This window comes from Eptesicus fuscus, chromosome 18, assembly GCF_027574615.1.
Source record: "Eptesicus fuscus isolate TK198812 chromosome 18, DD_ASM_mEF_20220401, whole genome shotgun sequence".
NCBI lineage: Eukaryota > Metazoa > Chordata > Mammalia > Chiroptera > Vespertilionidae > Eptesicus > Eptesicus fuscus.
The window spans coordinates 27,697,417-27,714,215 of NC_072490.1; the positions used below are offsets into that span (position 1 = coordinate 27,697,417).

The 16,799-nt window shown below is 39.7% G+C and overlaps 1 protein-coding gene across 3 annotated transcripts in view; it reads right to left on the reverse strand.

Moving 5' to 3' along the window:
- Positions 1 to 5,538: 5,538 nt before the first annotated feature.
- RYK (receptor like tyrosine kinase) overlaps positions 5,539 to 16,799 on the reverse strand; it is a 91,584-nt gene continuing 80,323 nt past the window's right edge. For all 3 annotated transcript variants that reach the window (XM_054729882.1, XM_054729881.1, XM_054729879.1), the window contains 2 exons: positions 8,643 to 8,779; positions 5,539 to 6,649 (listed from right to left, as the gene is read on the reverse strand). In XM_054729882.1, the coding sequence (XP_054585857.1) occupies positions 6,538 to 6,649; positions 8,643 to 8,779 (249 nt within the window). In that variant the 3' untranslated portion in view covers positions 5,539 to 6,537. The remainder of the gene's footprint in view (positions 6,650 to 8,642; positions 8,780 to 16,799) is intronic.

Sequence of the window (16,799 nt, forward strand, 5' to 3'; positions counted from 1 at the left end):
GAGAAACACCGACCAGCTGCCTCCCGCACACCCCCTACTGGGGATGTGCCCGCAACCAATGTACATGCCTTTGACTGGAATCGAACCTGGGACCTTTCAGTCCACAGACCGACGCTCTATCCACTGAGCCAAACCAGTTTTGGTGAAAGAGCCTATTTTTTATCTTGTGTCTAGAAAGTGATACTGAATTCCGTTTCCTTAATGATAAAAGTATTAGGTTACTCTCCTTTTAGCACTAAAATGCAATGCTATGCTAAGGTGGCTAGAGGGGGGAAAACAATTTAATAGCTCCTTTTAAATCATATTATATTGTTTAAATGAACTTGAAATATCACATCCTGTGGAAAGGGACTGAGGTTCCTTTAAGAGGGACATGTAATACATGAGCCGGACGGTGAGGCTGGCAATAAAGGGATGCTAAAGAACAGGAAGAAGTTCCCAGTGGCCAGAGGACGGTGGGGACAGGGGAAGGCCCTTGGGTGGAGCCAATACCAGGTTTCCATGAAGCCCCGCAGTGCCAGGGCTTCCTTTTCCTGCCTTCCCAGAAGGGGCAAGCAGGACCCTGGGGAGCACTTCACACAAGACAGGCGTCTGCTTAGCTGACCAAGAATGTCTATCAGGTCAAATAAAGCTGCCCCTCTTTCTGCTAAGTCATCTGTGGGTCTTTCTCGGGAAGAAAAAAGAAAAAAAACAAAAGAGCAAAGGCCAGAGGGACACTGCCTAGAGATTCCAACACAAAACTTAAACTATAGGAATATCAAGACACTGCACTTCCTGATGAAGAGATTAAGGTCAAGTCAAACCCATTTGGCCTGAGGAAAGTCAGAGTTAGAGGAAGTTTATTCAGAACATTAAATAACTCTGGTGCTTTTCTGTTGCCAGGGCCCATGACCAATTCCTCCTCAAGTCCACCAGTCTCTGGAGTATCCTGATGGAGAGAAAGAGAGAGAGAGAAGAGAGAGAGAGAGGGAGGGAGAAGGGAGAGAGGGAGGGAGAGAGAGAGAGAGAGAGAGAGAGAGAGAGAGAGAGAGAGAGAGAGAGGAGAGAAACATTGAGAATTGAACCTGAGACCCTTCAGTGCATGAGCCAACATGCTAACCACTGAACCATACAGGCAGAGCTAAAAAATAAATATTAACATCTGTTCTTTGAAGGGTTAGGAGACATCTTCTACTAAGCCCTCTAGGCCTGGTTAGCCTGAATTACTTAAAGAACAGCATTCTCAAAAAGAAAACAGAACCCACAGATTCAGTTTACTTATATATAAAACGTACAATGTGTGGCATAACATTTCTATCCACAACACACCACATATACAACATGGTCCCATAAGCTTATAATGGAGCTGAAAAATTCCTACCTCCTAGTAACACAGCAGCGTAAGGCCATATGTAGCTCAACGCATTACTCATGCATTTGTGGTGATGCTGGTGTAAATAAGCCTACTGCGCTGCCAGTCATATAATATTTGCACAACTTAGTCACCGAAGGAGACTTTTCCCAGAAGGTATTCTGTCGGTTAAGTGGCACATGACTGTACTCAAATACAGGTATACAAGATAACTGTATTGTGTCCCAGAAAATTAAGTTCAGTGTTATCCTGAAATATTAAAGGTGAAAATGAATGTAGAAACAAAAATTATTAATAAGCAACTGTTTAAATTTTTCTTTTTAGCCCCATAAATTATATCACCTCCTTTTTATTATATGGTGTTGGCGTGAATGAGGGGCATGGGAGAATAACACCTGGAAAACAATCTTCAAAGTCAATGAATTACGTCATGTATAACTCCAAACGAAGTTGGCCTTGCAGAGAAGCATGAAGCAGAATTTGCAATCAGGCTTAATTATTCCTGTGACCAAAGAAAAAGCAGGAAAATAAAGTAAAAGGGGTGTTGGGAAATGAGGATGGGGGGGTGCTTAAGCCAGCACTGCAGTGGGATACCGTCTTCCCCAACAATCTGTCTCTTTTTATTTCATGCCTTGTTGGTTTATATTGCATAAAAAAACTCTTCAATTTGAATACAAATATCACTGGTGTTAAAACACAATACTTTAAATATGAGATAATCCTTTAAAGGAATTAGATTTTTTTTTCTTTTAAGCCTCTCTAATTGCTCTCTTATGTAAATTTAGATATTTTACTCATCAATGCATTAAATATTCAAGCCTACCATATGTCAAGTGCTAATTAAGCAAGGGAGACTGAGATCTCAGGGAAACACAAGTTTCTATCCTCAGAGAATGCACAGCCAAGTGGTTAAAATAAATAACTACATGTGCCCCCGTCTTACCTTTGTGGGAGTGCACACCCAGGGAACAGGCTGAAAAGCTCCGGCAGGGGTAGGGGAAGGTGTCAGAGGAGCCTCCTGGCACCGGGCAATCTAACCCAAAGCCTTGTATTCTAAAAACAGCAGCACATGCAAAAGAAGGAACAGGTGGAACAGCAGTAGTGAGCCAGCTGGTGGAGAAGCAAGGGAACTGCAGAGACAAGTGGAGACTGCACCTAGGAGTTCTCATCCCCACCCTGAAGGCTCCGGGAAACTGCTGAAGAGTGTCAAGCAGGAACGGCAGCAGCTCCGTGTGGGAGTGTGGGAAGCGTTACTCTGGCAGAGGTTGGCTGGATGGGTTAAGGGCCAAGAGCAGTTAGCAGTTACAGAGGCAACAGGGAAAAGATCGCAGCTAGCAAGACACCATGATGGGTCTGAGGTTCTAGGTTAGTCAACTCAATAGAATGTCATTCAGTGGGAATGTTTCACGTTTTGTATACCACCTACCCTCACCCTCACATTATTTCCCCATTAAAAACAGCCCTTACCACAACCAAAGGGATTGGGAGGTGGAGGGCAGAGGCTTTCATGCCTGTGGACCAAAAGGCAAGATGCATGTCCCATACTCCAAAGGGGTTTTTCTCCCTCTACTGGATCATTCCCATTAGCCTGTGAAAGCAACATTCTCTGGTACCCGTATCTTCATCTGGAAAACAAACACGCTCTCCTCCCTGTCCCATACTCCCACCAAAAAAAATCCCACCCAGAACACTTCTTTGACTTTCCCTAGTTACCACTCCATTTCCCAATAGCTCTGATTACAGAAGAATCTCCCCTTTCCCACGTGTTCACACTTCAACTTGCTCTGATCCCTGCTGGTTTTGTCAATACTGTACCCTCCAAACGCCAAGTCCCACAGAAGATTCTCTCTCCACTGGAAACATTTTCTCCCCTGGGTTTCCATGACACCTCATTTTCCTGTTTTTGTTGTTGCTTTTTCCAACAGCAGTGGCTTCTTCTCAGTCTTCTACTCAGACCATTAAATGCTGGTGTGCTTAGGACTCAGGCCTAAGACCTCCTCTCCATCTACACCATTGCCTGAAGCAAGTTCATCCAGTGCCATGGCTTTTAAAGATAAAGTACATTACACTCCTCCATTTACATGTTCAATGAGACCTCCTCCCTGAGCTATACTCCCATGTATCTACCCCATTCAGATGACCATTTGGCAACTCAAACATAGCCTACAACAAATTACTGATCCCCCTGCCACGGCAAAATCCTGTTCCTCCTAGGGTTTTTTCCATCTCATTATATAGCTTAGCCATACAGTCAGATGCTCAAGCCCCAAACAAATTAGTCATCCCTGATCACTCTCTTTCCTTCTCCACTCCACCCTGTCTGTTACCTTCAAAACATACCTCCAATCTGTCCTTCCAATCTCCCAAACCACTATACTTTTTTTCCTAAACTGCAACAGTTTCTTAAAAGTCTCATGACTTTCATCTTTGCCTTCCTACAATGCAATCTTCACAAAAGAGTTGGCATAACCTTTTTTTAAAATGATAAATCAGGTCATGTCAATCAATCCTACTGGAAAAAAAATCCTTAAAATTCCATTGTATGTAAAGAAAATATAAATGAGCCCAATAGTTTGTAAGACCCTGCTGCCCGTGCGTGTCTCCCCGACTTCATGCAGAACCCGCCCTTCCCTGACTACAGTCTGGCCACACCGACCTCTGTTCTCTTCTTCCAGCAGCAGCCACAGCCACAGCCACTGGAAGATAAACAGGAAGGGCCGAGCCTGGAGGCCCACTCGTTCCTGCTTTAAGTCCTCTGCAATTATGTCCCTTCTCAATGCTGTGTTCTTGGCATTCAGATCTCAACTCAAATGCCACCTGCTCAGAGAAGCCTGGCTAAATATTCATCTAAAGCTATAATAGCACTCTACTTTATTTTCATAGCACTTACCAAAACCTTAAGTTTATTATCGGCTTCTCCTAACCAGAATATAAGCCCTAGAAAGGGCAGAACCTCATCTGTCTTGTTCCCTGCATATCTTAGAGCCAAATACACAGTGGGCACTCAATACATATATACTGAATAAATAGCCAATCCTCCTTGCTTCTACAAATAAAATATTCTTATAATAGCGGTATCACAAGAAGAACAGAGGGGTGACTAGAGCCAGCTTATAATATCATGTCAGTGCTTTGTCAACTTGTTTATTTCCTATAAAAATATCATTTTCTGCAAAGTCTGCTCCGTGACATTCACAATCTATGACAAAACAACTGGAAGACCAGCCATGAAAATCCTTTAACTGCTCTTTTCTTCCTATGACTCCAAGTAGGTTGTCAAGAAAAATCTATTTAAATTCTTAAACCACCTACTATGAAATAAATATACATACATACAACAGCTTACAATCAAATTGATAAGGTTAAAGGCACCACCAGCCCAGCTAGTGGACAGCACCTCTACTACTCGCCAATTTGGGGCAGAAGTCAGATGTCAGTACTTTTTCTTTTGAGCTGACCTTGTACAAAGAACTGTGACTTCTAAACAGTGCACTAACCTGAATACAAAAAAAGGAATGCACTGAATGTTGGAAGGGAAGCCAGCGTTGTGCATAATACCATAGTTAGTGCTAAACAATATGTGTTGATTGGATGCCTTCTAAGATTGCAGGTTGTGAATGAAAACATCTATAACTTACAAAGAGTTCAAAGAGTTTTTTAAAAACTGGCCATTCAGGGTGTTGAGTACTTCAAAAAACCAAAGAGCCAGTGTTAATAAATCGTACATAGAAAAACCATGCTCTTGGCCTGTTTGTGACAGAGGACGGACTGTGTGAGCTATTTTTCCAGATGTGCTGCTAACTCATAAAGCTTCTTTCACAACAGCAAAGGCCTCCAACTGCTGTGCATTCCCCCCTGTATACCTATGAGGATGGGAGTAGCGGGAGGCACCCTTAGGCCTAACCATCTAGGAGGCCCATTCAACTATGCATTAGGCCAACTATAACCAAGCACCAATACACACACACCTCTAATTCAAAGGTTCTGGAGAAAAGTGTCAGTGTTGTGACACTTCTTTGTAATCATAATTCCAACTTTTTATTCGAACCTGGAGGCTGAGCAGAGTTAGCTGTAATTGTATCAGAGGCTGGGAGCCTTAGCAAAACACCCATGAAATACAACATCTCATCTACCTGCTGCATGTTCACACCAATCATCGACTAGGAACGATATTTTTAATACTGCCATAATAGAAAACAAATCCTTTAATTTTTCAAGTGTTTTAAAGAACAATTTTATACTTGTCAGCCTAGAAGATAAGCACAAAATTTACCAGTTTACATTTTTTTTAACTCACAACTTGAGCACCCGCTCTGTGCATAGCACTAGCCTAGGTGCTATAAAGGGATTCCTAACCTTAGAAACGTGACTTCCCTCTCTGAAATTGTATCATCACCTTTTCCAGAGAGTGAAAATAAATAAAATCACCATTCTTTACTACTGACTTGCCCCAAACCTACTTCTGGCTCCTGGAAAAGCTAATTTCTGCCAAATTTATGATGTTTCAATGAACTCAACTCCTACGTCCTCAAAAAATAAAAAAACAGAACTCCTTCTCATTAAAAAAATAAAAAACAAACAATTTTCCACGAAAGGGCAGTTTCCATTTCTAATAAGTATTTTTTTATTTCTTTTTTTATTCTAGCTTTTCCGTTTTCTTTCTCCAATATTGCCTTTTCTTGTACAAGGCAAACCAGACATCTTTGTATGCTGTTTTTCTTTTCCTAAGAAAAAGTACTTCATCTCGAAGACAAACCATTCCCAAGACTAGTGATAAATATTTTAAAAACTTTAAAGGTGAATCACCTACATTTTACCTTGATGAAGTAAAAAAAATAAAAAGCAGTTGGCACTAAAATGGCTATTCCAAGTGTTTAAACAATTTTAAAAACTGTTTATTTATTTTGTAAGAAGGTACCCCTAGTCCAAAGTAACTATGTTTTAAAAATTTTTGGCCAAAAAATTTACAAAAACCTTTTCAGTTCAACCTAATAAAAGTGATATCTAGAAAATATTCCCCATTATTAAGTCTGTCTTTAAAAGTTCAGATTCTAACGCATTTCTAAGGCACAGTGTTCTGGAAGACGAATGTGCTTCTGCTGGCGTCGCGGGATGGGTGAGCGTCCATGACTGGCTCCCAGTGAGCCTGGCGGGAACCTCCGCCTGGACGCTGTGGGATGTGAGAGTCAAACATAGGCCCCCAGGGCTGCGTGGAACTCCGTGAGGCACTGCACCAGCTGCTGGAACTTGGGCCTCTCCTCCGGATCCAAGGCCCAGCAACAAGCCATCACAGCAAATCTGCAGAGTGACAGAGACGGTACAGTGACGATGCAGAACTCCCAACTTTTTAGTAGATCTGATGCCAGTTATGTTTTCTGTCCACACATGGGCGTGGAGAGGATGACATATTAAAAATCAATCACCATTACTACCTGTTGGGAACTCTCGAATGAAAAGAAGCTAAAAGGAGTGATGTGAATTTTATATGTGGGTTTCAATTCTTCATAAGAGCATACCAGAATTTATCAGCAAATACAGAGATTTCATGTAAATACCTGTGTTATCCTGTATTTATGTTCTGAGAGGAAGAACCTGGAGGAAGAGGAAGCTTTAGCTAAGTTCTAAGAACCTTGGGTTTTCAGTAAAATTAGGGCAAACGCTGTCACCCTGCCGTGGTGTAGAAACCTCAGAGGATTCTAGAATGAGATGACACTCACCCCTGCACTCATCAACCCCTGACAGAGGACTCTAGAATGAGATGACACTCACCCCTGCACTCATCAACCCCTGACCGAGTCCCATTACAGGGGAAGCTGAGCTATGTGATGAAAGCAGGAAACAGGAACTACTTCACTTGCCAGCTCAAAACTTCTTTATAGATCAATTGACACCAACTGGAACGGCAATATGACAATGAGGAAGCCTTTTTATAACTAAACTAGTGGCCCAGGGCACAAATTCGTGCACATTGAAAGGAAATTAATTAGAAAAAATATTTTAATATTGCTATTCGCCCTTTCTCTATAATAGAAGTGCCAACCAAATTCATGATCGACAATGACAGGTCAAAACACACATGTGTGATTGGTGCCAGCGAGAGCTTTATATGTATTGTGCATGCATGAGTTAACCTAGCCTTTTATATACATAGAATAAACTTGCTTAATTAGACCTGCTTTCTGATTTAGCTAAACTTTTTCCAGCCCAGTGAAGCACCCCAACTTCTCTTTCAGGTAATTGTCAGCAACACAGCAGTAAATGTCAACACGAAGCAGATTATTATTGTAATCATACAGGGTAAAATATTTAACTGTAGCAGTGTTTTATTATATTCTGCACAGTGAGAAAACCTGAAGTCATTTTCAAGGTCCACCATTTCTTACTTCTTTTCAGTCAGGTCAAGTTTCTAAATCTCCGTTTTCTGGCTAATGAAAAGAAAATAGGGTTCCACTGATTCTCCTATCTACCTACACTCCAGGACTTCTGTGAGGCTCAAATGAGATGAGGCATGGGAAAATACTTCACAGACATTTGATTACAGTGTGAAATGTTTCCACATGGCTATAAAGCAAGCTGTGTTCCTGGGCTGAAGAAACTGCAAGGAGGCTAGTTGCTAGGGAGAGGAAGCCAGGTGTTGCTATGTGATGTCATTACCCAGTGCCCACAGCGACTGTTTCCGGGCTGGACTGGGCTGTGAGTCTCATTTTGCGCCATGGAGTCTTGGCAGCATTGGCTGTGATTTGGTGGGCTGTCGCTCTGGGGTGGTGGTGGGGCCTGTGTCCCACTTGGGGGAAGCCGAATGTTGCTTTGTGGGTGCCAGCTCCGCAGCGCTGTTTCTCTGTAAATAGCCAGTGCATGTCACGGCAGCTCCTGCATTGAGCGTCTGGCCCCTGATGGTCAGTGTGCGTCACAGCAACCGGTCGGATGGTCAGACACTTAGCATATTAGCCTTTTGTATATATAGATATGTCCTTAAGACTCTGCTAGTATAAATAAAAGTCATCCTTCACTCTGCATAGGGTAACTCACATAATGTTCAGCGTTTTCTCACTACGTACATTAGTCTCTTGGATGGATTAAGTGCTACAAACGTAAGATGCAAAAAGTCCTAATGTCAAATGCGTTAAAGAGTGGACGAGTCTGGCTGACTCCATGGTTCTCTGGAAGAGTCTAATTCACCTCTGAGGAGTCATTATTCTCAAAGGGAAGCCTCTGGACACCCGCTGCTTTTCTTTTACCCCAACATCGTGAAAGGAATGAAACCCATGTCTTCAAGTGCAGAAAAACTTACAGTTCATCAGGACAGTTGATAGGCTGGGCTATTCGGTAACCATCTTTCAGGTACGCGGCCATCTCAAAGGGGTCGATGTCCACATAGGGCGTTTGGCCCAGAGTCATGAGCTCCCACAGCGTCACTCCGAAGGCCCACTGAGGAGAAGGAAAGCACAGGAGGGGTATTTAGAACAGTTGTCAGAGTGCTGCTGCCTGAGACCAGGGACAGACCCAAAACAGCATATTCACCAACTCCTGCGGAAAGGCAAAATATTATCTACCACGCCCAGTTAGTTTATCTTGCTGGGACAAAAAAAAAAAAAAAAGGCATTTTAGTGGATGCATCCTTTAATGTGAATATCATTAATCGATATTCTAAGGTGATTAGATGCATTGGAAAAAAATTTTTTTACTATTGATTATAAGCCCACAACCCAAAACTGTTAATTACAGATTTTCCTAATATGAAACTTGGTTAAATACTGTAGCTCGTATCCACAATTGAGAAGTGGAAAATGAATATGACTTTAACCTAACTAGAGGAAAGAGCATCTGAATCAGTGAAATATGTAAAATATAGAATGCCAGGGGTTTTTTTTACTACATTCACATAATTTATTTTTTTATTTTATTTTTTTAAGATGTGATTTCTTTCTTTAAAATATATTTTATTGATGTTTTTACAGAGAGGAAGGGAGAGGGATAGAGAGTTAGAAACATCGATGAACGAGAAACATCAATCAGCTGCCTCCTGCACACCTCCTACTGGGGATGTGCCCGCAACCAAGGTACATGCCCTTGACCGGAATTGAACTCTTTGAACTGTTGCAATACCTGTGCACACTCCAGGCCTCAGACACCACATGTTTCCCCAAACCTTTCAGTCCACAGGCCGATGCTCTATCCACTGAGCCAAATCAGTTAGGGCATATTCACATAATTTAAATTAACAGGTGAAAGTACCCTGAGAAGATATCTCCCAAGCTTGCTTGAGTAAAAGATCAGATTTATTTAAAAGTAACCTGTGAACTACTGACAGGAGCAGCACTCCTAAGCAGAGGCCACAGTGCTCATTCCTGGTCCACCCTGGCTACCCCGTGGCTCCCGGAGTGTGTGGAGGGCAGGCAAAGTGTCCACACAGAGCTGCCGCCATGTGGCCGGGAAGGATGCACTGCGGGGGCTCCCACTGATCTGCTGCCACCTGTGAGCCCCAAGGTCAGAAAGCAGGCACAAAGGAGGACACCTGTGTACCCTGGTATCGTATTTATGTCCTTTCAAGTTCTAGAAGTTGTGTGTCCTGTATCTCACTTAAGTTTCACAACAAATGGGTGAGAATCACTGGCAGCATGATTTTTTACAGGTGAAAAAACTGAGGCTGAGAAATAACTTGCCTCAAAAACTTTTGAATGAAGGAGAAAAAAAAAATAGAAAAAAAAGAAAAGGAAAAAAAAACCACAAGACAAAAACAAGTCTGTTTTCAAAATCTGAGTATAGTGCATTAAATTTTATGTTACTATTTTTTCAATAACATATTCTTGAAATACTCCCTAAAATACACAGGTTTTTTTTTTTGTGTGTTTTTTTTTAAAACCTCTATTAAAGAAAAGCTTTATTTCTTATCATAATCTTTGTAAACAAAAAAACAATGGAACGATATCTTACAGAATTTTTTAAAAACTGCTACTGGAGAATACTATACCAAATCAAAATATACTTCAAAAATGAAAGCAAACTACAGTTTTTCAGACAAACAAAAGCTGAGCGAATGTCACCAGTGGGCCTGCACTGCCAGACCCAGGAGAGCAGCTCTTCACGTGGAAAGAAAGAACCCCAGACAGAAACGTGGACCCGCACAAAGAATGGAGAGAGTGCTGAAAACCTACGAGTAACAACTAGGTATTTTTTCTCTTGTGAAAATGTCCTCCCTAGATTGTTTACAGCAGCAACAGCAACCCCGTATTGTGGGGTTTATAATATCTAGAGAAGTACAATGCATGCCCATGATAGCACTTAAAGGGTAGAAGGAGGTGAGTGGAAATATTTTATTGCAAGCTGCTTATATTAAACATGAAGTGGCAGAATACTATTTGAAAGTAGGTCTATATTGTAAACTCTACAACAGGTTTCCCAACCTCAGCCCTCATGATACCGTGGGACGGGTAATTCTTTGTCGCGAGAGGTTTTGTGTTTTGGAGGATGCTGCATAAGCACCCCAAGTTGTGATAACTAAAAACGCCTCCAGGCATTGCCAAATATCCCCTGGCTGGGGGTTGTGGGTGTGGGGTATGATAAATTGCCCCCGGTTGAGAAACACTAAAGTAGACTGATCAAAGAAATAAAGACACGGATTACCAATATCAGGAATGAAAGAGAGAATGTCATTTCAGGTCCTATGGACATAAAAAAAATATTATGAACTCAGCTTTATGCCAATAAATGTAATGTTAGATGAACAAATTCCTTGAAATACACAAATTACCAAAACAGACACAAGAACAACTTGAAAATACTTATAGCCCTATACCTAGTAAAGAAAGAGTTCATAATTAAAAATCTTTCCACACACAAAAAACTATGTATCCAGTTTCACTGGGTGAATTCTATCCAACTTGAAAGAAAAAAACAAACAAAAAACAAATCTGTATTAGTTTCTTAGAGCTGCCACAACGAAGTGCCATAAACTGGGTGGCTTAACAGAAGTTACTTCCTCACAGCTCTGCAGGCTAGAAGTCCAGCACGGAGGTGAAGCCCGTGGGGAGCATCCCTCCCGGCCTGTTCCTAGTTCTGGTGGTTTGCTGGCAATCCTTGGTGAAATGTAGCTGAAACGTTTCAATCTCTGCCTGTTCTCAAATGACATTCTTCCCTCAAATATCATGTTGGTGTCTTTTCTTATATTAGTCATATTGGATTAAAAAGTCCACCCTAAATGAGTATGACTTCATCTTAACATTTTATTGCAATGACCCTATTCCCAAATAAAGCCATATTCTGAGGTACTGTGCCTATTTTGTGTGTGTGTGGGGGGGGGGGCACACAATTCAATCCACAACACAACCCAACAGTAACTCTAACTCTTTCGGAAGGAGGGAACACTTCTAAACTCATTCTGAGGCCAGCATTACCAGAAATACCAAAACCAAAGAGTTCAGCCTTTGGGCACTTGGTATCTTTTCCATTAACAGTGACCATCAGGGAGCAGCAATGGCCAGCCTTGGGAATCTGTGCTTTTTGGTGGTGGTGGAGTGTGGGGGGGACAGGAAATTGATGGAGATGGAAGGAACATTTTAAATCTCCATAGAAGCAGAGCCTATTGGTTTAAGGGGGACATTCTAGTCCACTTAAAAATGAAAAAATGCTGTCAAGTTAATAAAAGTTAAAGGAACCTGCATGCTTACATACAGGTATTTATTTGTCTACTTTAATACCTTCCTCTCTATGAACTTTTAGTACTGACACTGATTAGTACAAATGATGCTTAATTTTTAAAAGTGTGTCCAACTTCCACCGGGAAGGTAGCTCCCTACACAGAATAGAATCCAAAGAAGGGAAACTGGTTAGAAGGGATTCCCACCCAAGGAGCAGCTGTGGGGAAGGATAATCAATCCAAACCAGATTTTGGAGGAAGAAATGGTGGGAAGTGATAACAAATGAATACTGCCACTTTGTACACGAGAATAGCTCCACCCTGACAAGGGAGGAACGTTCTAACAACTTCGGACTGTAAGGGACTTTCACAGTCATGTTAGTGGTGTCTGAGGCCTGGAGTGTGCACAGGTATTGCAACAGTTCAAAGAGTAGAAACCGACTTTTAAAAATTACTTCTTTTGCATTGTTTTGAACACGTTATCATTGCTGAGCACTCACCCAAGGTCCTCATATTAAAAACTGCAATGGTAATAAATGCCAAAAAAGGACAATAAAGCCAAAGGGTGCACTGCAGTTTCACTGCCTTAAAAGCCAACAAGTGATTAATTGCATGTTGGCTCACCAGCCCTTCAAAAAAAACCAAGACCAATAGCACAAGGATGATTTGTGGAAAACTTGTTCTCTGCAAGTCTTCTGATAACTGAACCATTTAAAACTCAGACAGACTTATTCTATAATTTCCTTGTGTTTGACGTCACTGGAAAGGGAGTGATAAGAAGGTCAAGTTGTTTTTTCCAGAGTTTTATAAAAGGCTGCTGCTACCGTTAGAAGGGTCTCAAGGTCTGGGCCATTCTTACTCAGTGCTATTCTTACTAAATGTTAAAATGTGGTTGAGTATTTTGCAGATGCAGCTGTAAACAGAAAGAGCTGACAGGAACTCAACCAGATAAGGAAAGCCCATTACAATGAAGAAATCAACATGTATTTGACCCCATAGTGTATATAAGCAATGGCTAAGTCTCCCTGCAGAGAGGCAGAGCTATGGCTTCGAGTCCCATCTTTTTCACTTGCTGAAAGAAAACAAAACTACCTTGCAACAAGCCCTGAACCCCTTGAGTTCAGTAACGCTATGTCCATTTAAAGAACGTTTAGAGAATAACAAGTTCTATTCATTTTATTCCTCTTCTCACAACTTACGTTATTTTATAGATTTTAAATATACAGGATATAAAGCATTCTTTTCAACTAACAATGTATTCTGATGTGACTTGTCAAAAACGGTATAAATAAAATTATTTTTTACTCTATTATGTCATGTTAACTAACGCTGGGGCTACTAAGAGATTTCCATGCTGTTACTTCAGGAACTTAAAATGCAAGGCTGACCTCAGTATACTACATGGATGAGAAAAAAATGTTGTCAAATTCTTGATTATTCCATCTGACCACAGTAAGGGCATAATTAAGTGTTCTATGGCTAGGCCTTTCTGTTAATACGAGATACCTAACATCCCTTTCTCGTGGAAAGTGGAAATGGGTTCCAATCCTACCAAAGTGCAATTAATTTAATCTGGGCCAAGTGCTTTCCAAGCCTGACTAATAAGAAGAATTATCTGGGGTTGCTTGTTTAAAGTACAGACTTCCCGGTCCTATCTTGAAAGTTCGGAGGCCTGGAACACAGGATTTTTAACAAGAATCCTAGCTGTGTCTTAAGATCCAGCAAATTCAGGCACTCGTCTTAGATATGTTAGCAGAGGTGGTCAGATAGCAAAGACAGTTTTCATTTTTATTGGAGTATGGCCGACATACAATGACCTGCCTGCGCATAAAGTGTTCGGTTTGTAAGTTCTGACCTACGTATACACCCCAGAAACCACTGCCACATCAAGAAAATAGACACCTCCATAATCTCCAAAAGATTCTTCCTGCTCTAATCCTTGTCCTTTCACTCCTACGTAACCATCTGCTTTCTGTCATTAGAGATGTTTGTATTTTCTAAAATTATACATAAATGCAATTATTTAAACTGTATACTTTTTTCTTTTTTGCCGAGCTTCTTTCACTCAGAGTAAGGATTCTGAGATTTGTCCCTGGCGCAGCATGTTTCAACAGTTCATCCTTTTTCGATGTTGAATAAGTAGTCCATTGTATGAATATAGTGATTTGTTTATCCATTTACCTGTTGATGGACATCTGGATTATTTCCAGGTTCCGCTACTAAAAATAAAGCTGCTATGAACATTTGTGTACAAGTATTTGTAAGGACATACGCTTTCATTTATCCACCAGCAAAATGACTGATGTGGTACATATATGTTTAACTTTTTAAGAAACTGCCAAACTGTTTTCCAAAGTGAATGTACAAATTAGATCTCCACCAGCAGTGTGAGAGCTGTAGTTCCTCCATATCCTTGTAAACACTTCGTCTTCTCCATTTTAGTCATACTGGTGGGTGTGTAATGGTATTTCATTGTGGTTTCAGTTTGCCCTTTCCTGATGACTAATGATGTTGACCCTATTTTCATGTGATTATTTGCCATTCATATATCTTTGCTGGTGAAGTGTCTCTTCAAATATTTGCCCATTTTTGCCTTGGGTTGCTTTTTTATTACTGAGTTTTGAGAGTACTTTTACATATTCTGTATATATGTCCATTATCAGATATGTGTTGCAAATATTTTTCTCCATATGACTTGTCTTTTCATTCTCTTAACACTATATTTCAAAAACAACAAATTTTAAATTTTTATGTTGTCTAAATTGTTCTTTTATAGATCTTGGTGTCTTTATCTATGAAATCTTTAACACAAGATTTTCTTCTATGTACTTTTCTAGACATTTTATAGTTTTAGATTTTAAATTTGGTTTATAGTCTATTGAGTTAATTTTTGTGCATGGAGGAAGGTATGGGTCCAATTCATTTTTCTGTAGCTGGATACCCATTGCTCCAGGATTGTGTGTTTAACAGAAAATTCTCTCTCCTCTGAATTGCCTTTGCACTTTTGTTGCAAATTAGTTGGCCATACATTATGTGGGTCAACTTTTAGATACTTTATTTTGTTCCTGTCTACCTTAAGGCTAACACCAGACTGTCTTGGTTACTATAATTTGAAATCAGACCTCCAATTCTCTTCTCTTTTCAAAGCTGTAGTGGCTACCCTAGGTCCTATGTATGTTCACATGAATTTTAGAATCAACCTGCCAATTTCTACCAAAAAAATTAAAAAGCTTGCAAAGATTTTCTTTGGGACTATGTTAAATCTTTACGTCAACTTAGAGAGAACAAACATCTTAACGAGTTTTCTAACTAGTAAACATGGTATAATTTTTCATTTACACAGGTCTTTAGTTCTCATAAGGATGTTTTATAGCTTTCATTGTATAGGTCTTCCCATGTTTTGTCAGATATATTCCTAAGAATTTCATATTTTTGATGCTTTTTATGTTTAAAAAAACAACCCTTTGATTTCTGATTTTTCATTATTAGTGTACAGTAATCCAATGAATTATTGTGCATTGATCTTGTATCCTAAAACCTTTATAAACGCATCTGTTAGTTCTAGTAGCTATTTTGTATATCTCATTGATTTTCTTCATAGATGGTCATATCCACAAATAGTACTTTTTCCTGTCCAATCTTTTATTGCCTTTTATTTCCTCTTCTTGCCTTAGTGTGCTGGCTGAAACCTCAAGTACAATACTGAAGAGAAGTGATGAGAGCTGGTATCCCTTTTGTCCCTGTTATCAGGTAAAGAGCATTCTGTCTTTCAGCAGTATGATGTTAGCTGTAGATTTTGGTTTTTGTAGATGCCCTTCATCAGATTGAGTTCTCTTCTATTCCTAGACTGCTAACAATTTTTATTAGGAATGAATTTTGAATTTTCTTCTAATTCTTTTCTGCATCTACTGAGATGATCATCTGGTTTTTCTTTTTTAGTGTGTTAATACAGAAAATTGCCCTGTTTGATTTTCAAATGGTAAAATAAATTTGTATTCTTAGGATAAAGCTTATGTGGTCATATTATTTTTAAAATATATTTTTGAATTCTATTTACTAAACTTTAGGTTAAAATTTTTGAATTTAGGATCATGAGGAATAATGAGCTATAGTTTTCTCATCTTTGTCTGATATTGTTTCAGGTAATGCTAACCTTATAGGATGAATTAGAAAGTATTCTTTCCTCAATTTTCTGAAAATTATGTAGAATATGTATTATTTTTTCCTGGAATGTTTGAGATACTCAACAGTGTTCTAGAATTCTCTATGGACCTGGAGTTTTCTTTTAGGACAGGCTTTTAATTAAAGATCCAGTTTATTTAATAGGTATATAGGGCTATTCTAATTATCTACTCCCCGAGTGAGCTTTGAAAGTCCTTATCCCCCAAAGAATCTGTCCATGTCTAAATTTATTGGGAAGCAGCTGTTCATAATATTTTACTACTGAATACCTATGAGAATCTGTAATGATATTACCTCTTACTCATTATATTGTTAATTTGCAACTTCTATTTTTTTTTCCTTAGTTTGGAAAGAGATGGTTAATGATATACTCAAAGAGTTAAACATTGGTTTCACTGATTTTCTCTCGTTTTTCTTTTCCTTAGTTTGGAAAGAGATGGTTAATGATATACTCAAAGAGTTAAACATTGGTTTCACTGATTTTCTCTCGTTTTTCTGTTTTGCATTTCACTGTCTTCTGTTAAATCTTTATTATTTGCCTTTATCTACTTACTTGGTTTTTAATTTGTTCTTTTTCTAGTTTTTTAAGGTGAAAATTAAGATTACTAATTTGAGACTTTTCTCCTTTTC